Source organism: Crocuta crocuta, unplaced genomic scaffold (assembly GCF_008692635.1).
Source record: "Crocuta crocuta isolate KB4526 unplaced genomic scaffold, BGI_CrCroc_1.0 scaffold149, whole genome shotgun sequence".
In the NCBI taxonomy this organism is placed as follows: Eukaryota; Metazoa; Chordata; class Mammalia; order Carnivora; family Hyaenidae; genus Crocuta; species Crocuta crocuta.
In genome coordinates, this window is record NW_027551561.1 from 6,776,212 (window position 1) to 6,800,179 (window position 23,968).

The 23,968-nt window shown below is 36.6% G+C and overlaps 1 protein-coding gene across 1 annotated transcript in view; it reads left to right on the forward strand.

Annotated features, from left to right (window-relative positions):
* Positions 1-23,441, forward strand: part of ATAD5 (ATPase family AAA domain containing 5) — a 44,566-nt gene extending 21,125 nt beyond the window's left edge. The window contains exons 9-23 of the mRNA XM_077749735.1: positions 835-994; positions 1,941-2,270; positions 3,839-3,935; positions 5,133-5,212; positions 5,393-5,532; positions 5,625-5,775; positions 11,785-11,958; positions 12,721-12,854; positions 13,662-13,755; positions 15,029-15,093; positions 16,890-17,070; positions 18,900-19,081; positions 20,630-21,492; positions 21,914-22,072; positions 22,177-23,441. Coding sequence (XP_077605861.1) covers positions 835-994; positions 1,941-2,270; positions 3,839-3,935; positions 5,133-5,212; positions 5,393-5,532; positions 5,625-5,775; positions 11,785-11,958; positions 12,721-12,854; positions 13,662-13,755; positions 15,029-15,093; positions 16,890-17,070; positions 18,900-19,081; positions 20,630-21,492; positions 21,914-22,072; positions 22,177-22,255 — 2,889 coding nt within the window. The 3' untranslated portion in view covers positions 22,256-23,441. The remainder of the gene's footprint in view (positions 1-834; positions 995-1,940; positions 2,271-3,838; positions 3,936-5,132; positions 5,213-5,392; positions 5,533-5,624; positions 5,776-11,784; positions 11,959-12,720; positions 12,855-13,661; positions 13,756-15,028; positions 15,094-16,889; positions 17,071-18,899; positions 19,082-20,629; positions 21,493-21,913; positions 22,073-22,176) is intronic.
* Positions 23,442-23,968: the final 527 nt, after the last annotated feature.

The window sequence follows — 23,968 nt, forward strand, 5'->3', positions numbered from 1 at the left end:
TACCAGAGAGCTCATCCATTGTAGGGTGTTTCCTTCACATCTTTCAGAGGGAAAACAAACATATCTACTCTTGTGGCCCAAAGTTCATTTTTTCCCTGGAGTCCAGTTTTAAAAAATAAATCCCAAATGAATTAGACATCTCTTTTAAATATTCCTAGAGCTTTAGAAACATTTCAAGAATTAATGGTACCAGGGAGCCTGGATGGCTCAGTGGGTTGAGCATCAGACTTTGGCTCAGGTCATGATCTTGTGGTCTGTGAGTTCAAGCCCTACATCAGGCTCTGTGCTAACAGCTCAGAACCTGGAGCCTGCTTGTCTCTTTCCCTCTCTCTGCCCCCCCCCCCCACCTTCGCTCTCTGTCTCTATCAAAAATGAATAAACATTGGAAAAAATTATTTAAAAAAAGAATTAATGGTAGTCAGTTTCAGAAGAATATTAGATTATATAGCACATTTAGATATTGTGTAAGTCAGCATTCTAATCTAATGTGTAAAGTACAATTAGTTGAAAGAGGGAACAGTTAAACTATGAATTAAGTCCTTGAAAAGCTGCGCAAATGCAGCTTTGCTGTTAAGGTTATATTTAGTCACTAAAGCTAATCCTACATTAATATTGACTAATTATAGACAGAAAATAGTTGGTGACTAATATTAATAGACAATCTGGGGGGCACCTGATTGGCTCAGTCAGTGAAGCAGGTGACTCTTGATTCTCAGGGTTGTGAGTTCAAGTCTCACGTTGGGTGTAGAGATCACTTAAAAAAATAAAGATGTCTTTTAAAATACAGGCAATGTGGGTCTGTTATTGAGCTTTTTTCTTTTTTCTTTATTGCAGTTTGTGGAGAGAAGGCAAGATTTGACTGAAGAAGTAAAAAATGTTTTGCTGGAGGAAATTAGGTTGTCAAATCCTGAATTTTCCTTGACAAAATATTTTTCTTTGCTTCTTAAAAAACGAAGTGAGCAGCAGGTACTTTCTGAGTGTCATTGTAAACAAGGTTAGTGATAACTTATCATTCATATTAACATTTTGTTTCTGAAAACATGAAGATCTGGTCTTTGGGGCACCTGGGTGGCTCAGTTGGTTGGGCGCCCGACTTCGGCTCAGGTCAGTCATGATCTCACTGTTCACAGGTTCGAGCCCTGAGTCGGCTCTGTGCTGACAGCTCAGAGCCTGGAGCCTGCTTTGGATTCTGTGTCTCCCTCTCTTTCTGACCCTTTCCTGCTCACACTGTCTCTATCTTTCTCTCAAAAATAAATTCAAAAACATTCAAAAAAAAAAAAAAGACTTGGTCTTTGACCCTTGGAAGTCCACGGAGAGAATATTGCTTATGGTTGGCAGAATTGTTCAACTGTATTAAAGCATCTCGTTCAGTACAGTGTTGGCCCCTGCCATTCTCCACAGGTACACACCCAAAGCTTTTTAAAAAAAAATTTTTTTTTTATGTTTTATTTATTTCTGAGAGAGTGGGAGAGGGAGACAGCATGAGCAGGAGAGGGTCAGAGAGAGAGGGAGATACAGAATCTGAAACAGGCTCCAGGCTCTGAGCTAGCTGTCAGCACAGAGCCTGACACGGGGCTCAAACCCATGAACTGTGAGAGCATGACCTGAGCCAAAGTCGAACGCTTAACCGACTGAACCACCCAGGCGGGCCCCCCCCCGCCCAAAGCTTTAATTGTGTTAAAATATTAATAGTTCATTTAAGGAAAGGCTTAGGTCAGATCATTTGAATTTTCCTTGGATTTATATAACTTGTACAAAGGGCAGTCTAAATAACACCATATCCTTCTTGCTTTCTGTGGCCCACATTTGATTCTTCTTGCCTCTTCATTTTGTAGCAATAAGATTGTTGGATATTTGGAAGTGATATTAAAATTATTGGATATTAAAATTTGTTTTTTGATAATTAGTAAGTACATGCATTTCTGTCATTTCTGAAATAGAAAGCCCACAACTCGAGCCTGATGTTAATCAAAAAGAAACCAAAAGGAAACGAGTGGAAACAGAAATGCAGAAGTCAAAAAGAAAGAAACCAAACGAGTATTCACAAAGTCCGAAAAAGATAAATGGGAAACCGGAAGAACTTGACAAAAGAAACAACTCCACTGGGATAAAGCTAGACTCCTGTAAAGGCCTCCTTTCTAAAACATCCAGGAGGAAACAAACTGCTTCGATTACCGCATGTAAAATAGAAACAGAGGCACTTGAAGATTCTGATGTTCTGATAATAGATGATGGAAAAGAGCCTGCATCAGAAAGATCTCCTGTTCCTGGTAAATTAGATCTTCTCCCTCTGGGCCTAGAGCTTTTTTATTTATTTTCTCTTCTTGTTCATGTTCTCTCCTCTTTAATAGATGTTCTTTGCAACGTTCAAGCAATGTATATTGTGTATAAAACAAGAAGTGGAAGCCTTACTCATTACAGTCTTACAGAAAACCACATTTAAAAGATAGCTGTTTGGTCTTTGATTTTTCTGTAAATATGTGTACTTTTTTCAAAACCTGAGACTATACCTGTTTCACATGTCTCTGCCTTATTCCCATTTGAGTTCTTTAGCTTTTTCGAGTATTCTATTGAATTGATTAATTATTCATCCATTTATGTGGCTTCATAGTATGTTTTGATATTTGTATAGCAAGTCTCCTATCGTTTTTCCTAAATTATTTCTGTTATCAGGGTGCCTGGGTGGCTCAGTCGGTTAAGTGTCCGACTTCAGCTCAGTCATGATCTCATGGTTTGTGGGTTCGAGTCCCGCATTAGGCTGTGTGCTGACACCTCGGAGCCTGGAGCCTGCTTGAGATTCTGTATTTCCATCTCTCTCTCTGTCATTCCCCTCCTTGTGCTCTGTCTCAAAAATAAACATTTAAAAAAAAAAACAACAAAACTATGTTTATGTATCTACTCTGTTGAATGAGCTATAGATTCTCTTACCCCACAAATTCCATTGGGGTTTTGATTTGGCATTAGTGTATAGATTAATTTGGAGTGAATGGGCATCTTTACCACATTCAGTCTTCTCAAATGGGAGTGTGGCACATCTCCATTTACCCAGATTGATTTTGTAGGACATTTTAATGTTTCTTTTCAGGAGTCAAAGGGTGCTCCACAAAAATTATGCTTCTCTTGTTCTTTAGATTACTTCTTAGGGTTTAAATTACTTTTCATATATCATGTTTTTTAGCGATTATTTAAATTTTAAGCATGTACTTTTATTTATTTTCCTAATAATTTTTTTAAGTTATCTCTGCCCCCAGCATAGGGCTTGAGCTCACAACCCTGATATCAAGAGTCACATGCTTTGCTGACTGAGCCAATGAGGCAGCCCTAAATGAGTACTTTTAAACCTTACTGTCATGAGACTTTATGATGGTTAGTTTTTTGGGGTTTTTTGTTTTATTAAATATTTTTAAATGTTTGTTTATTTTTGAGACCGAGAGGACAGAGCACAAGCAGGGGAGGGGCAGAGAGAAAGAGAGAGACACAGAATTCAGAGCAGACTTCAGGCTCTGAGCTGTCAGCACAGAACCCAGTGGGGGCTCGAACTCATGAGCTGTTGAGATCATGACCTGAGCCGAAGCCAGATTAATGCTTAACCAACTGAGCCACTCAAGCTCCCCTATGGTGGTTAGTTTTTAAGGGGGAAGAATTGATATGAAGATGTGAAGAATAAGAGATGAAGAATTTTAAATGTAATGTTAACTTTTGAAATTTCCCTTTTGGCATTTTGTAAACATAAATACTTGTACAAATATTCGTTATTTACATGAAATGATAACATGTATGTCTAAGACTATATGCTTATGTTAAGGAACAGTGTTTTAATATATATGTTTTGCTTTAGATTCTGGAACTGAAGACATGCTATGGACAGAAAAGTATCAACCCCAGAACTCCAGCGAGCTCATAGGCAATGAGCTAGCTATAAAAAAGTTACATAGGTTGGTAAAACTTATAAAAGAATTGAGAAATAGTTTATGAATCTAGTTTTACTATTTAGCTTATTTTATTTATACTAAAATATGGAAATTATAAGGTAATATTTATACTTAAAGAAAATAAAGAAAAATGTGAAAATGTGAATGATGTGAAAAGTAAATATCCCTCTTTTCTCCCATTTCTACTCTCCAGAGGCAACAACTATTAAAGGTTTCTTATGAAATCTCCTAGAAAACAATCTATGCTTATATTAGCTCCTTTTTTTCCTAACAAATAGGATCACATTACTACTAATTCAGATCCATAATACTTTGGCTACAATTCCCACATCCAAAAAGTTCTGAAAATTAAGTTACTAACTTTACTATATATGACGGTTTTTATGGACCCCACTTAGAAGGAGTTCGTACCTTTTTTTAAAAATAGAAACGTTAAGTGATTGTAACACCAGAGACCCCGAGGGGTATTGTGTTATATGTGATATACATACCAAATTACTTTTCTGGTATCTGAAAAATTTTGAATTCTAAAACTCACATGGTCCAAAGGATTTCCTATAAGGAACAGGGACCCGTAATACTTAGCACTTTGAGCTTAGCACCATTCTATGTACTTGCATTATTCTTAGCTCATTTAATCCTTACAACTATACTATGAGAGTAAATACTTCTGTCCTCATCCTATAGATGAGAAATGGGCCTATAGAGGTTGAATTATTTGTTCAGGGTCACCTGGCTTGAAAGTAGTGNTAAATAAATAAATAAATGTAAAATCGTAAAAAAAAAAAGAGGGAGAGAGAGAAAGAAAGTAGGGGGGCTGAACTCAAACTTGGGAAGTCTCGCTCTAAACTAGAACTTAATCTCCCTGCTTATACTCAGGACTGTGTATTAGACGTGTTTCCTGTCCTCGCACGATCTACCTGAGCTCTTTAGAGTTACTCCGTACTGGTTTCGGTAGATGAGGGTCCTGTAACATTTCTTTTCTCCTCCTGAAGTACTTTTAGGTTTTTCCCTTTGGAAGCTAACCTGCACAGTGTCACAGTGTGTATCCTTGTACTTCCATTCTTGTGTATTTTGGTAAAAATTACTTCCTTCAGAATATTCATGCCCATGTAAAAATATTGTACTCTTTAGTTGATTCAAAGAGAGACATCTCTATTTTGTGAATTATTTTTAATAACACACATTTTCTTATGGCAGTTGGTTGAAAGACTGGAAGAGAAGAGCCGAATTGGAAGAAAGACAAAATTTGAAGGGAAAAAAAGATGAGAAACAGGAAGGTATCTTGAGACATTTTCTCCATTTCCCTGAACATGTTTCATTAGATTGGCTAAAAATCTGTATGAAATTTCTTAACTGTATTTTATATTTGATTTCCTAGCGTCTCTAAATACGTGTCCAGCATCTATTGCTGCCTGAGCAATTATCAAGTGATTATTTGCATTTGAATGATTTTTCAGATCTGTCGGATAGCATTGATTATAAAGGCAGCTCAGATGACGAAGAGAATTGCCTGTGCAATACTGTTCTGATAACAGGGCCGACAGGAGTGGGGAAAACGGCCGCCGTCTATGCCTGTGCTCAGGAGCTTGGATTTAAGGTTAGGAAGGGCCAGTGCCGGGAGGGTGTTAATGTGATGGTTGCACTTAAAGGAAAACCGAACATTCTTCCTGCTTTCATATATTCTTCCAGATATTTGAAGTCAATGCCTCTTCTCAGCGCAGTGGTAGACAAATTCTATCTCAGCTGAAGGAAGCTACCCAGTCCCATCAAGTGGACAAGCAAGGTGTAAACTCTCAGAAACCTTGTTTTTTTAATAGTTACAACCTAGGCAAGTCACCAAGTAAGTAAATTCTTTTCCTTAGGTCATAACCTTTGAGAGAATGAAATCTGCAAATGTTTTCCTGGATGGTTTTAAAATCTCAAGACCATCATATAATTTTACTTATATGTACTTCAGTAGGTATCTCTAACTGATAAGGACCTTTAAAAAGTGTAACTGGGGAGCCTAGATGGCTCATTTGGTTAAGTGTCTCACTCTTGATCACCTCAGGTCGTGATCTCAGTTTGTGGGCTCAGGCCCCACTTTGGGTTCTGTGCTGACAGTGTGGAGCCTGCTTGAGATTCTCTCCCTGACCTTTCACTGCTCACGCGCATGCATGCTCTCTCTCTCAAAATAAACAAACTTAAAAAAATTAAATAAAAAGCATAACCACAGTATCATTATTAGACCTAATGAAATTAGCTATATATCTTAATATACTCTTATTTTGGTTTTCTGTTGTTTCAAATGGTTTGTGCAAATTTGGATTTAAACAAGGTTTTTAAACAAGATTTAAACAATCTTACATTTGATTGATGTCTTTTATTTATTTTTATTTATTTTTAAATGTTTTTATTTATTTCTAGGAGAGAGAGAGAGAGAGACAGCGTGAGCAGGGGAGGGTCAGAGAGAGAGGGAGACACAGACTGAAACAGGCTCCAGGCTCTGAGCTGGCTGTCAGCCCAGAGCCCGACGCAGGGCTTGGACCCACGAACCGCGAAATCATGGGACCTAAGCGAAAGTCGGACGCTTAACCGACTAAGCCACCCAGGTGCCCCTTGCTTGATGTCTTTTAAATGTCTTTCAATGTCCCTAAGAATTCCATCGTCCTTTTTATATCATTTATTTGTTGAAGAACATGGGTCATTTTTCATAAAATCTCTTGCATTTTGGATTTCGCTGATGGTATGTTCATGGTATCAGTTAACATATTACTCTTCCCTTTATTTCATGTAAACTGGTGGTTAGATCTGTGGGCTTGATTAGATTCAGGTTCTGTTTCAGGGCTACGGTACATGCATGGGCGGGGCTGTGTACTTCCTACGCATCAGAGCCGAGATACATTTGTGATATTCACATGGATTGGTGAGTTCAGTTGTTTTCAGACTGATCCATCCATTATAAAGTTTCCCCATCACTCTTTTAACTAATAGTATTATGTAGCCATGAACTTTATCTAGTAGATTATTTCATTAGGAGTTAAAAAATGGGTGATTTTGTAATTCACTGAGCCTTTCTGAATTTAGTAGTTGAAATTCTTTTTTTTTTTAATTTTTTTTTTTTAATATTTTTATTTATTTCTAGGAGAGAGAGAGACAGAGTGAGCAGGGGAGGGTCAGAGAGAGAGGGAGTCACAGACTGAAACAGGCTCCAGGCTCTGAGCTGGCAGTCAGCACAGAGCCCGACGCGGGGCTCAAACCCACGAACCGCGAGATCATGACCTAAGCGAAAGTCGAACGCTTAACCGACTAAGCCACCCAGGCGCCCCAGTAGTTGAAATTCTAAGGAGCATTTCTCCTCATCAGTTGTTTGAATACTTTGACATACAGTTTGTACAGGAAAGGCACAAGAAATGCTTTATTCTTTCCTTTAAAAAAATTTTTTTTCGTGGAGCATGAGTGGGGGAGAGGGGCAGAGAGAGAGAGAAAATCCCAAGCAGACTCTGCACTCAGCACAGAGCCTGACGTAGGGCTCAATCCCACAACCATGAGATCATGACCTCTAAGCCAAATCAAGTCAGAGGCTTGATGGACTGAGCCACCCAGGCTCCCCCATTCTTTCCTTTCATTCATCAGTTCTTCAAGTACTGGTGCCCTAGTAATCTCTAAAGTTGTCCAAGGAGTTTTTGTGGTGTTTACTTTTTTTTTTTTTTTTAGTATTATGATGACCTCATGGATTTGTATCTATTTAATGTGTTTCAGTCCTTTGTGTTCATTATTCGTTTCTGCTTTTACAATTTTCTTTTTGTCACTAATTTTAAGCAGCTATGATTTTGATGTGGATTGCTGTAGTTTTCTTCATGTTTCATGTGGTTTGTTGAGCTTCTTGGATGTATGGGTTTATAGTTTTCATCAAATCTGGAAAATTCCAAGCCTTGTGTCTTACTCTAAATTACAATAGGTTTAACATATAATATTGTGTAAATTTAAGGTGTACAAGTGTTAATTTGATACATTTCTGTATTGTAATAAGTTTGCCATTGCATTGATAATTAGAATCTCCATCACGCTACATAATTATCACTTCTTAGTGGCTGCAATAATTAAGTTATAGTCTTAGGAAGTTTGGTGATTATAATACAGTATTGTTTGTACTTAGTATACTGTGCATTAGAGCTCTAGGATTTATTTAGTCATTGCAAGTTTGTACCCTTAACATCTGTCCTGTCCCCCTAACCCATCTCCTGGTAACCACCATTTTACTCTCTATTTTTATGAGTTTGGCTTTTTAGATTCCACATATAAGTGAGGTCATACAGTGCTTGCTTTTTTCTGCCTCACCTCACTTTAGCCTAATGTGCTCCAGGTCTATACATGCTGTCATAAATGGCAGGATGTCCTTTCTTATGGCTGAATACTATTTCATGTGTATATATACCACGTCTCTGTCCATTCACAGACGTGCACTTGGGTTGTTTCCACAGCACATTCTGTCGTGAATGATGCTGTGGTAAACATGGGAGTGCATATATCTCTTCAAGATCCCGTTTTTGTTTCCTTTGGATGTATTTCCAGAAGCACAATTGCCGGATCATATGGCAGATCTGTTTTTAGTTTTGGGAAGAAACTTCATGTTGTTTTCCATAGTGGTTGAACCCATTTCCATTCCTTTCAACAGTGCACAAAGCGGGGCACCTGGATGGCTCAGCTGGTTAAGCGTCCGGCTTCGGCTCAGGTCATGATCTCACAGTTTGTGGGTTCGAGCCCCGCGTCAGGCTCTGTGCTGACAGCTCAGAGCCTGGAGCCTGTTTCAGATTCTGTGTCTCCCTCTCTCTCTGACCCTCCCCTGTTCACGCCCTCTCTCTCTCTCTCTCTCTCTCTCTCTCTCAAAAATAAATAAAACATTAAAAAAAAAACTTAAAAAACAAAACAGAGCACAAAGCTTCCCTTCTCCACATACTCACCAACACTTGTTATCTCTTCAAATACTTTTTCTCTCCTCCTCTCCGTTGACAACTTTAATTACATGTATCTAAGACCCCCTTGAGTTGTCTTCTAGCTTGACAATTGCTTGTGCAGCCTTTCTGTCTTCTTTTTGCTCTTCGTGTTTCATCTTGGATAGTTTCTAACTATTCAAGTTCACAGATCTTATTTTCTGCAGTATCTAGTATACTGTCAGTGCCGTCCAATGTAATTTTTTTTATTTCATACATTGTAGTTTTCATTTCTAGAAGCTTGACGTGGGTCTGTCTTACAGCTTCTGTGTTACCGTACTCAATTTTTTCTGTAAGTTTTTGAACAGAAGAAACACAGTGATCACTGTTTCAGTTATAGTGTTCTCATTTATTAGTGCTCTTGTCTGTTATTTTTGTCATCTGTGTGATTTCTGAGTTGGTTTCAGTTAATTGATTTTTTTTCATTATGGATTGTATTTTTCATGCCTTTTTGGGCACCTTGTGCTTTTGATCAAATGTCAGACTTTGTGCAGTTACCTTGTTGGGTATTGGACATTTCTGTATTCTCATAACTACTCTTGAACTTTTTTCTGAAATACAGTTGCCAAGAAACAGTTGGATCGTTTCGGGTCTTTTGCTGTATTAGGCGAGACCGAAGTAGCATTTAGTTTAAGACGAATTTTGCCATTGCTTAGGCAAAATCCTTCTGAGTACTCTGTCCACTGCCCCATTAATTCTGAAGTTTGCCGTTCTGTCTAGTGGGAAGAGGAGCTATTCCCAGCTCTTTGTAAGCCTTAGGTTATTTCTTCTAGTCTTTCACTGATCACCACTCCATTGAAGACTTGAATGAGACCGTCTGCAGATTTCTGGAACGCTCTGTGGAGCTCTCTGCTCTTCATTATTCTGCCCTGTGAACGCTGTCTGCCTTGGCCTCTCCGGACTCCTGTTCAGTCTCCTCAACTCCAGGAAACCTCTGGACTGGCTTCCCCCTCCTCACTGTGGCCTATACATTGTCTCGAGGCAGGAGCTAGGCAGTTCCTGGGGTTCACCTTGTTTGTTTCTTCTCTCAGGTATCACTAGACTTTTTTTGCATTTTCCCAAAGTCTTGAAAAGCATTGTTTCATATATTAATGTTTAGGTTTTTTGCTGTTATTTCAGACAGACGGGTAAATCCAGTGTATGTCTTGGCCAAATGCAGAGCCCTTTTTTCTTTTTGTGGCTATATTGTCTGCTCTTTGATTAGCAGGAACCTGACTTAATTGTCTCATGTCATTTTGACATAGCCCCAGTAATCTTTGATATTTGTTTTTGCTTTCTGGCTCGTTTAGATGTTCCAGGCCTATAAGGAAGCTCTTTCTCCATGGAGTTGATTGTTTTGGTGGAAGATCCTTTAAGAAGAATATATCAATAAGGGCGCGTGGGTGACTCAGTCATTTAAGTGTATGACTTCGGCCCAAGTCATGATCTCATGGTTTGTGAGTTCGAGCCCCACGTCCGGCTCTGTGCTGACAGCTCAGAGCCTGGAGCCTGCTTCAGATTCTGTGTCTCCCTCTCTCTCTACCCCTTCCCTGCTTGCACTCTACTGTCTCTCTCTCTCAAAAATAAATATATAGGAAAAAGAATATATCAATAAAATTTAGCCAAATATTTACTGGGTATCTTATATAAAAATTGGCTTTTTTTTTTTTTTTTTTTTTTTTTTTTTTTTTTTTTTTTTTGTTTTTAGTTTTTAATGTTTATTTTTGAGAGAGAGAGTATGAGCAGGAGAGGGGCAGGGAGAGAGGGAGACACAGAATCCTCCAGGCTCTGAGCTGTCAACACAGAGCCCAGTGTGGGGCACGAATTCATGAACTGCGAGATCATGACGTGAGCCACAGTCAGACACCTAACTGACTGAGCCACTTGGCATGTATTTTCTAAAACCGGTCTTTGGACTGATGCCAATCCATGATCAAACAATCCTTGTAGTATGCCAAAATTAGAAAAATAAAGACAAAATAGTTTTTTTATAAATTGAAATCTTTCCAATATTAAGAAATAATAATTTTTTATTTTAAGATTACATTCTGAGGCACTCAGTTGGCTGAGTATCCGACTATTTTGGCTCAGGTCCTGGTTTCATGGTTCGTGAGTTCGAGCCCCATGATGGGCTCTGGGCTGCCAGTGTGGAGTTTGCTTGGGTTTCTGACATAATAGTGATGTCTAGGATAATTTCTCAAACTCAAAATTGTAAATAAGTTTTCAAACATCTATAATATGCAAAGAATATAATAAAATCTATGGAGATGGGGTGCCAATAAAGCATAGGACAGAAATTGTGCACTTATGGTTATATGGGGGAAAAAATCCTGCTCCTAATAGTAATTTACACATGTGAAGACTGAATCAGAGCACTGAGAGGGGAGAAAAGACATGCTCTGGTACAAATGCTTGGTGCCTGGGACTTCCACAGGGTAGAGAGCAAACATTTATTTATAAACTTTATATCGATCCTCCGTAGACACCTTAAAAGAACATTCTTTGCCTGCGATACCCATTTCTTATAGGGCTAAACTGAAGTTGATAAGTGTTCTGGATGTGCTCAGTACGAACATTATCTCTTCTCCAGCCTCCTCTGAACCCAAACAGATGTACAGAAAGTGAATGGAGGGATTATGAACACTATTTCCTTCAAGGATATATGTTTCTTTGGAAAAGATTGTCTTTTCCAAATGCCTAGGTTTACCTTCTGTGATGATAGAATAGCTGTAACAATACGTTAATATTTGTACACAGTGTTTGAACCTAAGACTGAAAGAAAAAGTCTGTCTCCATTTTTAACTGATAAGAGTAGAAATATAGGCTGTGGATGACTCAGCCTTACCATCTGTTTAACTTTTAGAATATTTATCTTTAAGTAAATCTGTTTTTGGCAGAAAAATTAAACTCTCCTAAGAAAGTTATTACATCACCAAGGAAACTTCCTCCGTCATCACCACAAAGCAGTGTACCAAAGCGAACACTTCCACCTAAGACTTTGGCAAATTATTTTAAAGTTTCTTCTAAGCCAAAAAATAATGAAGAAATAGTACTTCTGAAAAATAATAAAGGTAAGACATTAAATTGACAAAGTATATGTGATATTTTTTAATATTAATGACCCTCAAACATAAAATATCCTATTTCATGAGTTCCTATTGCTGTTTATGTTTTTAATGTTCTAATTCTTTTTTAACATTTATTTTTATTTTATTTATTTTTCTAAATGTATGTTTATTTTTGAGAGACAGAAGAGTGCGAGCATGAGTGGGGGAGAGGCAGAGAGAGAGGGTGGGATAGAGGATCCAAAGAAGGCTCTGTGCTGACACCAGCAAGCCCAGTGCAGGGCTCGAACTCACGAATCAACCGTGAGATCACGACCTCAGCCGAAGTCAGACACGCAACTGACTGAGCCACCGCACCACCCCTATTTTTATTTCTTTTTTAGAGACAGGGAGACCACAAACAGGGGAGAGGGGTAGAGGGAGGGAGGGAGAGAATCTTAAGCAGTCTCTAGGCTTTGTGTGGAGCCCGACGCAGAGCTGGATCCCACAACCCCAGGATCATGACCTGAGCTGAAATCAAGAGTTGTTCACTCAACCGACTGAGCCAAACAGGCACCTCCTTCTGCTTTTTATTAAATCTCGGCTACTTTGAAGGTCATGCATATAGGAGTTTTGATATTTTGTTTCAGCTTTTTTTCCACCCCCTCCCACCCTGCCTCTTGTTTCAGTTTTGATAGGGGGTTTCAGTTTGAGCTTAGTTTGCAGAAATATCCAGTGTTCTATTAAAGGTTGGTGTTTATCTAAAATATTAATGTTTTGTTTATGCAGGAATCAAAAATTCTTGTGAACAGAAACCAATTATTCAGACTAAATCTACAAATACAACTAAGCCAAATGTCAAAGAATTTGGAGCTGAGGAATCCAACAGGAAAAATGCAACATCTCTCATTCTTTTTGAGGAGGTAGGCTTGTGAACATATGTTCATGGTATCTTATAATACAGACTTTGTCTGTGAGGCGCCTGGATGGCTCAGTCACTTAAGTGTCCGACTCTTGATTTCGGCTCAGGGCATGATCTTGCAGTTCTTGAGTTCGAGCTCTGCATTGGGCTCTGCGTTGACATTGTGGAGCCTGCTTGGGATTCTCTGTTCCTCCCTGCTCCTCCCTGACTTGTGCATGCATGCGTGCTCTCGCTCTCTCTCTCTCAAAATAAATAAATAAACATTAAAAAAAAAACCTTATTCTAAAGACTACTATATGTCTTACTATGAAGTATTATTGTAAAATAGCCAAGAAAGTCAGGAATATTTGTATCTGAATTTTAAGCGAATGAAACTGTCAACCATAGAAGAATTTTTCAGAAAGATGATTAATGCAATTCAGGGTTACTAATTATTGTTCAGTGATTATAGAAATTATACCTGTGATACATAAAATCATATTAATGTGTGTTGTTTTAGTTTAATAATAGCAATAGGAACTCATGAAATAGGATCATATTTTATGTATGATACTGTGATACAAGTACCTGATTCATATTTGTCCAGGTACAGGTGACTCCATTGTTTTAGTTTAATATTTGGTCATTTTTTTACTTATAATGGTGTAAAACATTTTAAGCTTCATTGTGAGCTGAGTTCACAGTGGTCATAAATTTAATAAATTCAAAAACCTTTTATCTAACAGACAGTGTATATAGTATTATACACAGCATATCCAGTAAATGCTTTGTTACTCAGTACACTAATATTCTCATAAATGGTTCTTAGGTTGATGTCATTTTCGAGGAAGATGCTGGGTTTTTGAATGCAATCAAAACATTCATGGCAACAACTAAGAGACCTGTAATCCTTACTACAAGCGGTAGGTAACAGTGATTTTACAACTAATTACTTTTGGTTAAAATATTTGAGAAAGCTTTTAATTTTAGTTAGAAAGGTTCCTTTAAAAGTGTATTAGTGAAAGGGTGCCTGGTGGCTCAGACGATTTAAGTGTGCGACTTCAGCTCAGGTCATGATCTCATGGTTTGTGAGTTCAAGCCCTGCTTTGGGCTCTGTGCTGACAGATCAGAGCCTGGAGCCTCTTTCAGATTCTGTCTCCCCTCTCTCTGTTCCACCTCACTTGTGCTCTCTCTCAAAAACTAAATAAACATTAAAAATAAAAAGTCCACTGGTAAATTACCTTTTTTTTTTTTTCCTTAAAATTTGGAGGCTCCCAGGTCATTTTTTTAAATAAAGAATTATTTAAATTTGTGATCAGTTTGCAGCCTTGAGTAATTATAAACTTAATTTATTACCTTGCAAATGGCACCAAATATCATTTACCGGTCAGAATTTTTTATGGAACCCAGCCTTTCTGCAGTTCCTTAATATTGAACTTAGCCATTCTTCAACCTTGGAGAACACTTCCATATGCATTATTGCCTATTTTAGTAAAAATTAGCCGTTTTTTGCTCTAACCTAATTGCTCTAATCTTCCTAATAATTAGCATTCGGTGTTCTATTTTAAAACTCATACAGTTTTTTATTTTTCATTATAAGCACTGAATTATAACGTTTTCTAATATTTTTCGTTGCACACATTTAGTAGCATATCTCTGCTGTGGATTTCTAGAGGAAAATGTTAGCTTAAGGAAGACTCCACTTGGAAATAAATGGCTTATTTGACTGTTAGTGATTGTCCTCTAAAAATATTGATATAAGTTGTATTATTCAAAGGTTAGATTATGGTTTAGTTAAAACATAAGTTATTTGGGGCGCCTGGGTGGCTCAGTCAGTTAAGCATCCAGCTTCGGCTCAGGTCATGATCTCACAGTTAGTGAGTTCAAGCCCTGCATTGGGCTCTGTGCTAACAGCTCACAGCCTGGAGCCTGCTTCTAATTCTGTGTCTGACTCTCCTCTGCTAGCGCGCTCTCTCTCTTTGTCTCTCTGTCTCTCTGTCTCTGTCTCTCTGTGTCAAGAATAAATATTAAAAAATTAAAAAAGAAAAGATCAGTTATTTTACGTCAAGATAGAAATTCAGTTCCTTAATGATTTATAATTTGCATATTTTCATTACCAATGAAATGTAGAATATTTTCATAGAAGAAGTATAACTGGAAAAAGTAATGGTTTTGTAAAATGTTTTTTTCCTGTAGATCCAACATTTAGTTTAATGTTTGATGGCTGCTTTGAAGAAATTAATTTCAGTACTCCTTCGCTTGTAAGTTTTGAATTTTGTTCATAAATCTTATATGTCACAATTCTATAAAAGATAGTTTCTTCTACTAGTGCCAGTGTATCTTCAGTACACTGCTGAATAGGAGTTAAAGTGACATCTCTGCCCTGTCCCTGATGGTAGGCTGAAAGTATCCCACACCATTAAGTGTGATACTAGCTGTATATTTTCATAGATGCTCTTTATGGGTTAGCTGTATTTTTATTGTGAATGGTGTTAAATTTTGTCTGATACTTTGTCTTTTGAAACAATCATATGGTTTATCTTTTTAATTCTATCAATATAGTGAATGATGTTGTTTGATTTTTGAATGTCAGACCAGTCTTGCATCCTTAGGATAATATGGTCATTGTGCGTTATGTCTTTTGTATATTTTTGGTTTTGAGACTTTTATCCTGTACTTTGTGAATGATATGTTGTAGATTCTGTTATGTTCGTGTGAACAAATATTCTCCTGTAATATGTGGCAGCTACAATTTCTGTTCGGTTCTTTTAGCTTTGGCTAGGCTGCTTTGAGCTAGGCCCACACATGTGAAGTTCAGGCCTCAACCAGGAATTTGCATTCTTCTTTATAGCTAGAATTGCTCTTTCCCTACTTTCACGGACCTTTCCCCTAACTTTCCAGCTATGGTCATCGTCCCAAATTCTATCCTCTGGTTCAAGCCAGTAATACTGTGAGTTTCTGTTGGAGTTTTAGCCACCGCTGTGGCTGCCTGCCTTCAGTCAAAAATCAGTGTAGAGGAGGGGTGGGGAGTCTTCATTCACCCAGAGCCATTTTCTTTTGTCCAGGTATTGGTTTCCCTTCAGTTATCTTCTGCTTTGGTTACTCTCTTGTGCCTTCAAGTAGTTTATTTTTTATATTTATTTGTAATCGATTATAGAGTTTATAGTTATTACTGATGGCCAGGTTTGTTTGATACTAGGGTCTTTGTAATTGAAAGAATTCCTAGTTCGAAAGCAGAAGTCCCAGAATTATGCAGGACTAATGTATGCACATAGAATACAGTGAAAGATTTAATAGAGGAAATCTTTTAATTGTCTTGTTAACTTTAAGGTAGAAATGCTAGTGATCTTGTAAAATATGCAAAATGTAAATACAATTTAATTTGTTTTAGCTTTCTAAGTAAAAAGCTTTCCATAAGCACTGGGAAGAGAATAGCATATGTTTTGTTGTTTTACAAAAAAACATTATAGCAATATTGATGACAACACTAAATAAAATGTAAATTTTACATTTTACGAGGTCCATTTATTCTTAAGAAATCATGAGTTTTTTGTTTTTTGATTTTTGTTTTCATTTTTTCTCATAACGCTTCTTGTTAACTTACATTTAATGCATTTGTACGTGCATTGATATAATTTTCTAACTCTGGCTTTTAAAGATTATGTAAATATTTTCAGTATTGTTATAGTATTCACATTATTTTTTTTCTATGGTATTCACATTTATAATTTTAATGGCTGTGAAATAGTCCATCAAGTTGTACCATTATTTAAGCTTAAGGGAATTTCTCAAGGTTTTATAACATTGCCTCCAGGGTTCGTGTTGGAAAATCTCACATAAAAGTTTGCTTGCTGTTTTAGACTGTGTACAATTAATAAAATAAGTACATGTAAAATGTTTTTAATTTGGAAGTATATTCCTTTATATTTTTCTAGGTCAGTTTCATTTTCAAGAGCTAGGATAGTGTGAATGTATACTTTTAGATATGTATTACTGATGTATTTCTGTTAACTCTGCAAGTCACCATGTTTCTTTCTTCTTTCTGTTTCTTCCTCAGCTAAATGTTGCCAGCTACCTACAGATGATCTGCTTAGCTGAGAACTTTAGAACTGATGTGAAAGACTTTGTAACGTTGTTAACTGCAAATAGTTGTGATATTAGAAAAAGTATCCTTTACTTACAATTCTGGATTAGAAGTGGAGGTGGATTTTTAGAAGAAAGGCCATTATCCCTTTGTCGTAAGTTGATCTGTTATGAAAAAAACTTCTATAAGGGGACCCTCTGTTAAAATATATGCTGTACCAAAATATCTGAAATATTTAAAAATTTTTAAGCATCCAGAGATCATACTAATCTTGAAAATAAACATACATATGTCAATTTAGTTGATGAAAATTTTATAAGCATTAAATGTGGATAAATAGCGTAAACTGGCACATAGAACAAATTGTTACTTCTGCATTTATAAATGAATAGAATTATATTATTTAGCAACTGATTTCCTTTTTCTACTTACTAAAAAACATATTGGTGATTTATCCCATATGTATAGATTATTTTTATAGAAGTTCTCTTTTTAGCTTCAGTAGTCTTTAATTCTTTTTTCATAAGAACTTTATCATTTCAGAAATGTTTTATTTCTTATCAGTCTTCAGTCTTTGTTACCCAGTTGAAGTCACAGACATTTATTGAGGACTTTTTCCATGCCAGGTCCTGTGTTCACATGAATAAGACATGGTTCCTTCCCCGAAGAAGTTCATAGTTTGTGGTTTTCATGCTCCATAGTCACAGTTCTGTAGTTACAGCTCCTGCTCTGGGAAATACACAAATATTTAAATAAAGCCAAGGTGAAGTTCTGTAATATTAATCCCGTCAAGTCAAGTTTTTTTTTCTTTGATTAGTTCAAAATTTTAATGTGTTTTTCTTTTTTAAATTAGCAAATGTATGTATTTAATTCAGTGTAAGCTTGTAGCCTTAACTATTTCTTAGAAGTAAATACTATAAATAAGACACAGAAAAGTCCTCTTATAAAAAGTAAATTAGTAACTGTTGCCATATGATTGGAAATAAAATGCTCTGTCAAGAACTTTCAAAGAAGAAAACTATGTCATTATTTGTTTTCTTGAAGATCTTATATGCATTTTATTTCTGTCTATCTTAAAAAATGCAGCTATATACTCATTGGAAATTCAAACAGTACAGAAGTATGTAAGAGATCTTACACCCTTGTTAAAGTTAGCCACTGTTAGCTTTATCTTTGCATGCACAAATATCTCTACCTTCTTATTTAGCAAAGTTAACCAATACTATATAACCTGTTAAGCAATGTGCTGTTTTTTGCCAGAGAATTTGTTGTTAGTACGTACAATTCTATCCCTCTCTTTTTCACAGCTGCATGCTATTCCATAATAGGGAATGGATGTAACATAATTTTATTAACCGTCACTTACTAGAGGAAATTGAAGTTATCTTCAGTTGTTATTAAAATGTGCAGTGAATATCTGTACACATATCCTTGAGCATATCTGTGAGTACTTCCGTTAGAGAGCCAAAGGGCAGAGTACCTTTACATTCTGATAGGTATTGTCAGGTTGCCCTCCAAAAGATAATTGTACAATTTTATGTTCCCATGAATAGTTTATGATGGCTTTTTTATGTATACCTCTGAGAAAATTAGGTTACCAGTTGTTTTAGTTTTGCCAAATTAAAAGATGAAAAGTGAAAGGTATCTTATTTTAATTTGCATTTCCATGATCACTAGTAAAATTGCACATCTTTTTCTGAGTTTATTAGATATTTGTATTTCTTCTGCTACTTGTCTATTCATAGTCCTTGTACTTTATTCTTTTGGATTATTTTGTAAGCCGACCACCACCACCATCTTAACCTCTATACGTTAGAAATAATGTTTGAAGTGTACTCTTTATGAATTAAATACATACATGGAGAAAAACAAAATGGGAATATAGGTCCAAAAGATGCCAAAGGATCTTAGATTTTAAATAATTGTTTGCTATAATTTATGAAAATTATAGATAGCTAAGATTTTCTTTTATTAATTTTGTAGGAGGAAATAACAGAAGTGTTCAACTTGTTTGCTCTGAAGGTGGCCCTAATTCCAAAAACAAACCTAAAAGTACTAAAAGGAGTCCTACAAACCTTCCCAAATGCGACACTGGCTGTGTTGAGACCTTATTTGGCCTTAAGAACATTTTTTCTCCATATGAAGACTTATTTTCATTTCTAAAGGTATTTTCAGTGTCTAGTGTAAGATATTTATATTCCTTTTCATCTTCCTAACACTCACTCCTGTGTTTTAAATTTTAAAGCTAGGGAGGCCTGCGTGGCTCAGTTGGTTGAGTGTCCGACTCTTGATTTCAGCTCAGGGCATGATCCCCCAGGGTCATGGGCATGAGCATGGACCTGCTTTGAGATTCTCCCTTGGGGTGCCTGTGTGCACTCAGTTGGTCAAGCGTCCAACTTCAGCTCAGGTCATGATCCCACAGTTCATGGGATCGATGGGATCGACCCTCTGCTGTCAGCATGGAGCCCGTTTTGGATCCTCTCTGCCCCTCCTCTGCTTGCACGCTCTCTTCCAAAAAATAAATAAACATTAAAACAAACAAACAAAAGATTTAAAAAAAAAAAAGGAAAGGGCACCAACGTGGCTCATTCGGTTGAGCCTGAGTTTGGCTCAGGTCATGATCTCATGGTTCATGAGTTCAGGTCCCACACTGAACTCACGGCTGTCAGCCTGTCAATGCAGAGCCCGCTTCAGATCCTCGGTCTCCCTCTTTCAGTCCCTCCCCCACTTGCGCTCTCTCAAAAATAGATATTCAAAAGAATAAATTTAAAAAATTAAAAGATTCTCTCTCCCTCTGTTCCTCTCCCTCACTGTCTCTCTAAAAATACATAAATACTTTTAAAACATAAATAAATCTTAAGGTTAACTTAAATTTGCCTATAATTTTCATAGATTCCTGATGGTAACACACTATACTACTTTGACAAATGGTTCATGGATAATACTCTGAATGCATATTGTAGGCTAGACTAGAATTTAGAAAGATTTCAGATTAAAAAAAGACAATTTTAGGGGTGCCTGGGTGGCCAAGTCGGTTAAGCGTCCGACTTCGGCTTAGGTCATGATCTCATGATTCATGGGTTCAAGCCCCGCGTTGGGCTCTGTGCTGACAGCTAGCTTAGAGCCTGGAGCCTGCTTCAGATTCTTTGTATCCTTCTCTCTCTGACCCTTCCCAGCTCATGCTGCCTCTCTCTCTCTCTCTCTCAGAAATAAATAAAACATTTTTAAAAAATTAAAAAAAGACAATTTTAGAAAAGTATTTAAACAAATGAGCTAACTATTGAATTGGGATATAAACTATTAAAAATTTAATTCTTCAAGGTTTAATAGTTTAAACGTATTTTTTAATCTCAGAACAATTTTATTATTTATTTATTTTTAATGTTTATTTTTGAGAGAGAGAACGAGCTGGGGAGGGGCAAAGAGAGAGAGAGGGAGACAGAGGATCCAAAGTGGGCTCTACACTGAGAGCTGAGAGCAGAGATCCCGATGCGGGGGTCAAACTCACAAACCAGTGAGATTGTGTTGTAGGCCGAAGTCAGACGTTTACCTGACTGAGGCACCCAGGCGCCCCCAGAACTATTTGACAGATTAAGGGAGTATAGGTTAATAAAATTATGAGAGTAGCAACTCATTACTCTTAAGATAGTCACATGGGTAGAAAAATGTTCAGACTATGTTCTAACACTTCTTCATTCAAAAATTTTTTTCAGCACAAAATCAGAACAAAGGAAGAATGGTATCAGTTCATCCAGCTTCTTACAGAATTCCGAACACAGAATGTAGATTTCTTATACAGTAATCTTGAGTTCATTCTGCCATTACCTGTTAACATCATTCCAGAAACAGAAAACTCTTGCGGTTCATCAGGAAGTGTGGACACCAGCGCAGCCACAAAAAATATAAGGTGTCTTGCTAGGAAACATTCGGAAGGAGGGAAGCCATTGAAAAAGCCACAAAAGAAGAAGCAAAAGAAAAAGATGGCAATTCTGGATGATAGTGACTTATTTGATACCGAAGTGGACTTTTCTAATGAATTCCTTAGCCTTTCCCCTGCATCTTCTTCCTCAAATTCAGAAGAAAGCAAAGCCAGAGACAAAGAAAACAATCCAGAGACAAAGAAACTGAACAAATGTTTAGACTCTAACGTTGAGTCTGTTCCTTGTCCTCCTAAAACACCAGCAGAAAAAAAATGTGCTGCCCTCGTTTCTCATTGTCTAAATTCTCTCACTGAGTTCATGGATAACATGTCCTTCTTAGATGCTCTTTTAAATGATGCAAGAGAACAAAAGGAATTTGGTAAAAACGACTTCAGCTGGACAAATGTTAAAAGTGGACTTTGTGATGAGTTTAGTCTCGAGACTAGCAATGGATGGACTTCTCTGAGCTCGGGAGAGTTACAGGCAGCCGTAGAAGCTCTCAGCTTTACTAAATGTTCATCTACTATTTCAAAAGCATTGGAAACCTCCTTGAATTCTTGCAAGAAATCCGGAATAGATCCAACAAAAGAGCTTACTTTCTATGTTTCACAAAAGCGCAGCAACGTCTACTTCAGTCAGTCAGCAGCTAATTTAGAGTAAGTCTGCCTTCCTTTTACTTTTTAGTTTTCACTAATAAATGATTAAGGGGAAATAATTCGTTTCTTTTTACTAATTTTGAAGTGCTGGGCTTTACTGGTCATGGTACACCCTTAGTAATGTAGCTTCTCATAAGACAGGGAGACCAGCCTGATTGCTGGGAAGAAAAATGAGAGATTAGGAGACAGGGAGTGGGGTTTTGATTTGCTGTGATGGGTAGCAGGTAGCCTTTAAAGGTTTTTTCCCCATGTGAGTGATTGATGTGTTGAAAATGATAGAGGAAGTTAACCTGGAATCTAGTTAATCTAGCCTAGACCTGAAGCAAGGAGAAGTAGAGACCAGAAGCCGCTTGTGTTTGAGGTTGTTGCGTTTTTATTAGCCCTTAAAAGTAAAAAGTAATGCATTCTTTTTCTTTTACAGCAGTGCCCGGAGGAGGATAGCAGTCATTAAAAGTGTATTTTCTAGCCGATCCCTTCTGAACCTGGGTAATAGACAAGCTAGTATAACTGAGTACTTGCCAACTCTTCGAAACATTTGTAAGGCTGAGAAGCTCAAAGAACAAGGGAAAAGTAAAAGAAGGTAAAGAAAGGCTCTATAAAAATAACACTGTAGACAGCTATTTCAAGATTAAAGAATGTTCTCATCTGATGGTTAAATCAAACTTTTCCTTGTAATTTTGACAGGTTCCTGCACTATCTTGAAGGGATTCATCTTAACATTTCAAAAGAGACTGTGAACACTTTGGCAGCTGGCTTCCCTTAATGTTCACATTACCAAGGCCTTGTACAGATTGTTATGTACTCCTCAAGATACATTTTTATATGGATTCGTGGAAGAATTTATTTCTTACTGTACATTTAAAACAGGCTCTTTGTATATTTTTTATTAGTGTGCAGATATTTAAAGTGAAAAAATTTGAGTTCCAAATTGTATTTATGATTATGGTGGTATTTTTTCTGAAGTTTTTTGTATTATCTGACTTAGCTTTGTTGTAGTATTTTTGCATGTGAGTGAACTGTTTCTAGAAGAGACAGTTCACTAGGATATTACTAAAGATGTATCAGTGTTAAATAATCCATAATTTTTCTCTTTCCTGATAGCTTTAATCCACCTGTCTCCAACCCAACCCTTAGTAGTCAGTCAAGCTGTATATATGAATCATCTAGGTGGTGATCTTTAAAAAATAAGGTTATGCAATACAAAATTACAGAACACACAGAAAACTTCCTAGGGAAGAAATTATGCTTCGGTTTTCAAAAAGTAATATCTTCCTGATAAATTTATTTTTAGTGTATTCCTCCGGCATATTTTACCGTTGGATCAGCATGTTGACAAAGTGAAAACAAGATTATGAATTGTCGTTTTCATAAATCTTTTTTAGCAACCATACACATGTGATATCTTGTATATTTTTGCCAACTCAAATAATTTGCCTTGTACATTTTTCTTGTATTTTTATATCAGTGATGTTTTATTTCATAAAGATATTAATGATGTTAATATATCTATTTTGGACAAACTGCTACCCATCAAAATTGTAACAAAGGAGGAGTCTACCATATATAGGCTTTCTAGATCATAGCCATCTCCATTGAAGGTGATGCTTTTGGAGAAAGTGTATCTTTTTAATTACAAAATTGTGAAATCCCACATTTCACTTAAAATCTTTTTTGCGATCATATAATCAGGTTTATCTGAAAATAGTTTCCTATTCCACGTGTTTATATTATGTTAGCCTAGAATTCAGTTACATTATCTGGTGAATTATGTTTTCAGCCAAAAAGGTAAGGATCCTAATTTTGTACGGATGGAAAATATTGATGTATACCTGTTTACAAATGTGTACGAAGATATGTTTTTACCTCGTTTGTTCAGTTTACTTTTTGTTATTGATAGTATATGGATTTAATTAAAGGCTAAAGCTAAGAGGCTTTATGCAATGTTTAAATAGGTGTTCCAGGTGCAATCCTCTGGGTAAATATGGCTATTTTATAGGTTTGGATATAAGCTCTTAACAGGTTTTGTGCTTGTACGAGAGAGAATAGATCTGAAGTTTTTGGGTTTTTAAGTATATGGATTTCTTTCTACTGTGTACTAGTGTTCATTCACTATTTGTAGAGCACTTACCTATTACTTTGGTCTTTTATTATTAGAAAATTCTGGTAATCCTCAATAATTGAGAACCAAAGTAAAAGGATTATAGAATTGTATTTAATAAGGTCAAAAATTAAGAAACAGTGGGGACATTTTCCTCCCTAATGGTATACATTTAAGACTTTTTTTTAGGTTTAGCATGATTTGGGGAAAAAATTAGGAATTCTTAAAGGTGATAAAGTCCTGTAAGATTTAGATTCACTTTTGAGATAATGTAACCAACTTCTGATGGCTTTTCAATACTTAGCATCTTACCCTATAAAGTCCTAAAATGAGCACATTTTCACTTAAAGCGATTTCCAGGAATAGAAGGGAGGTAGA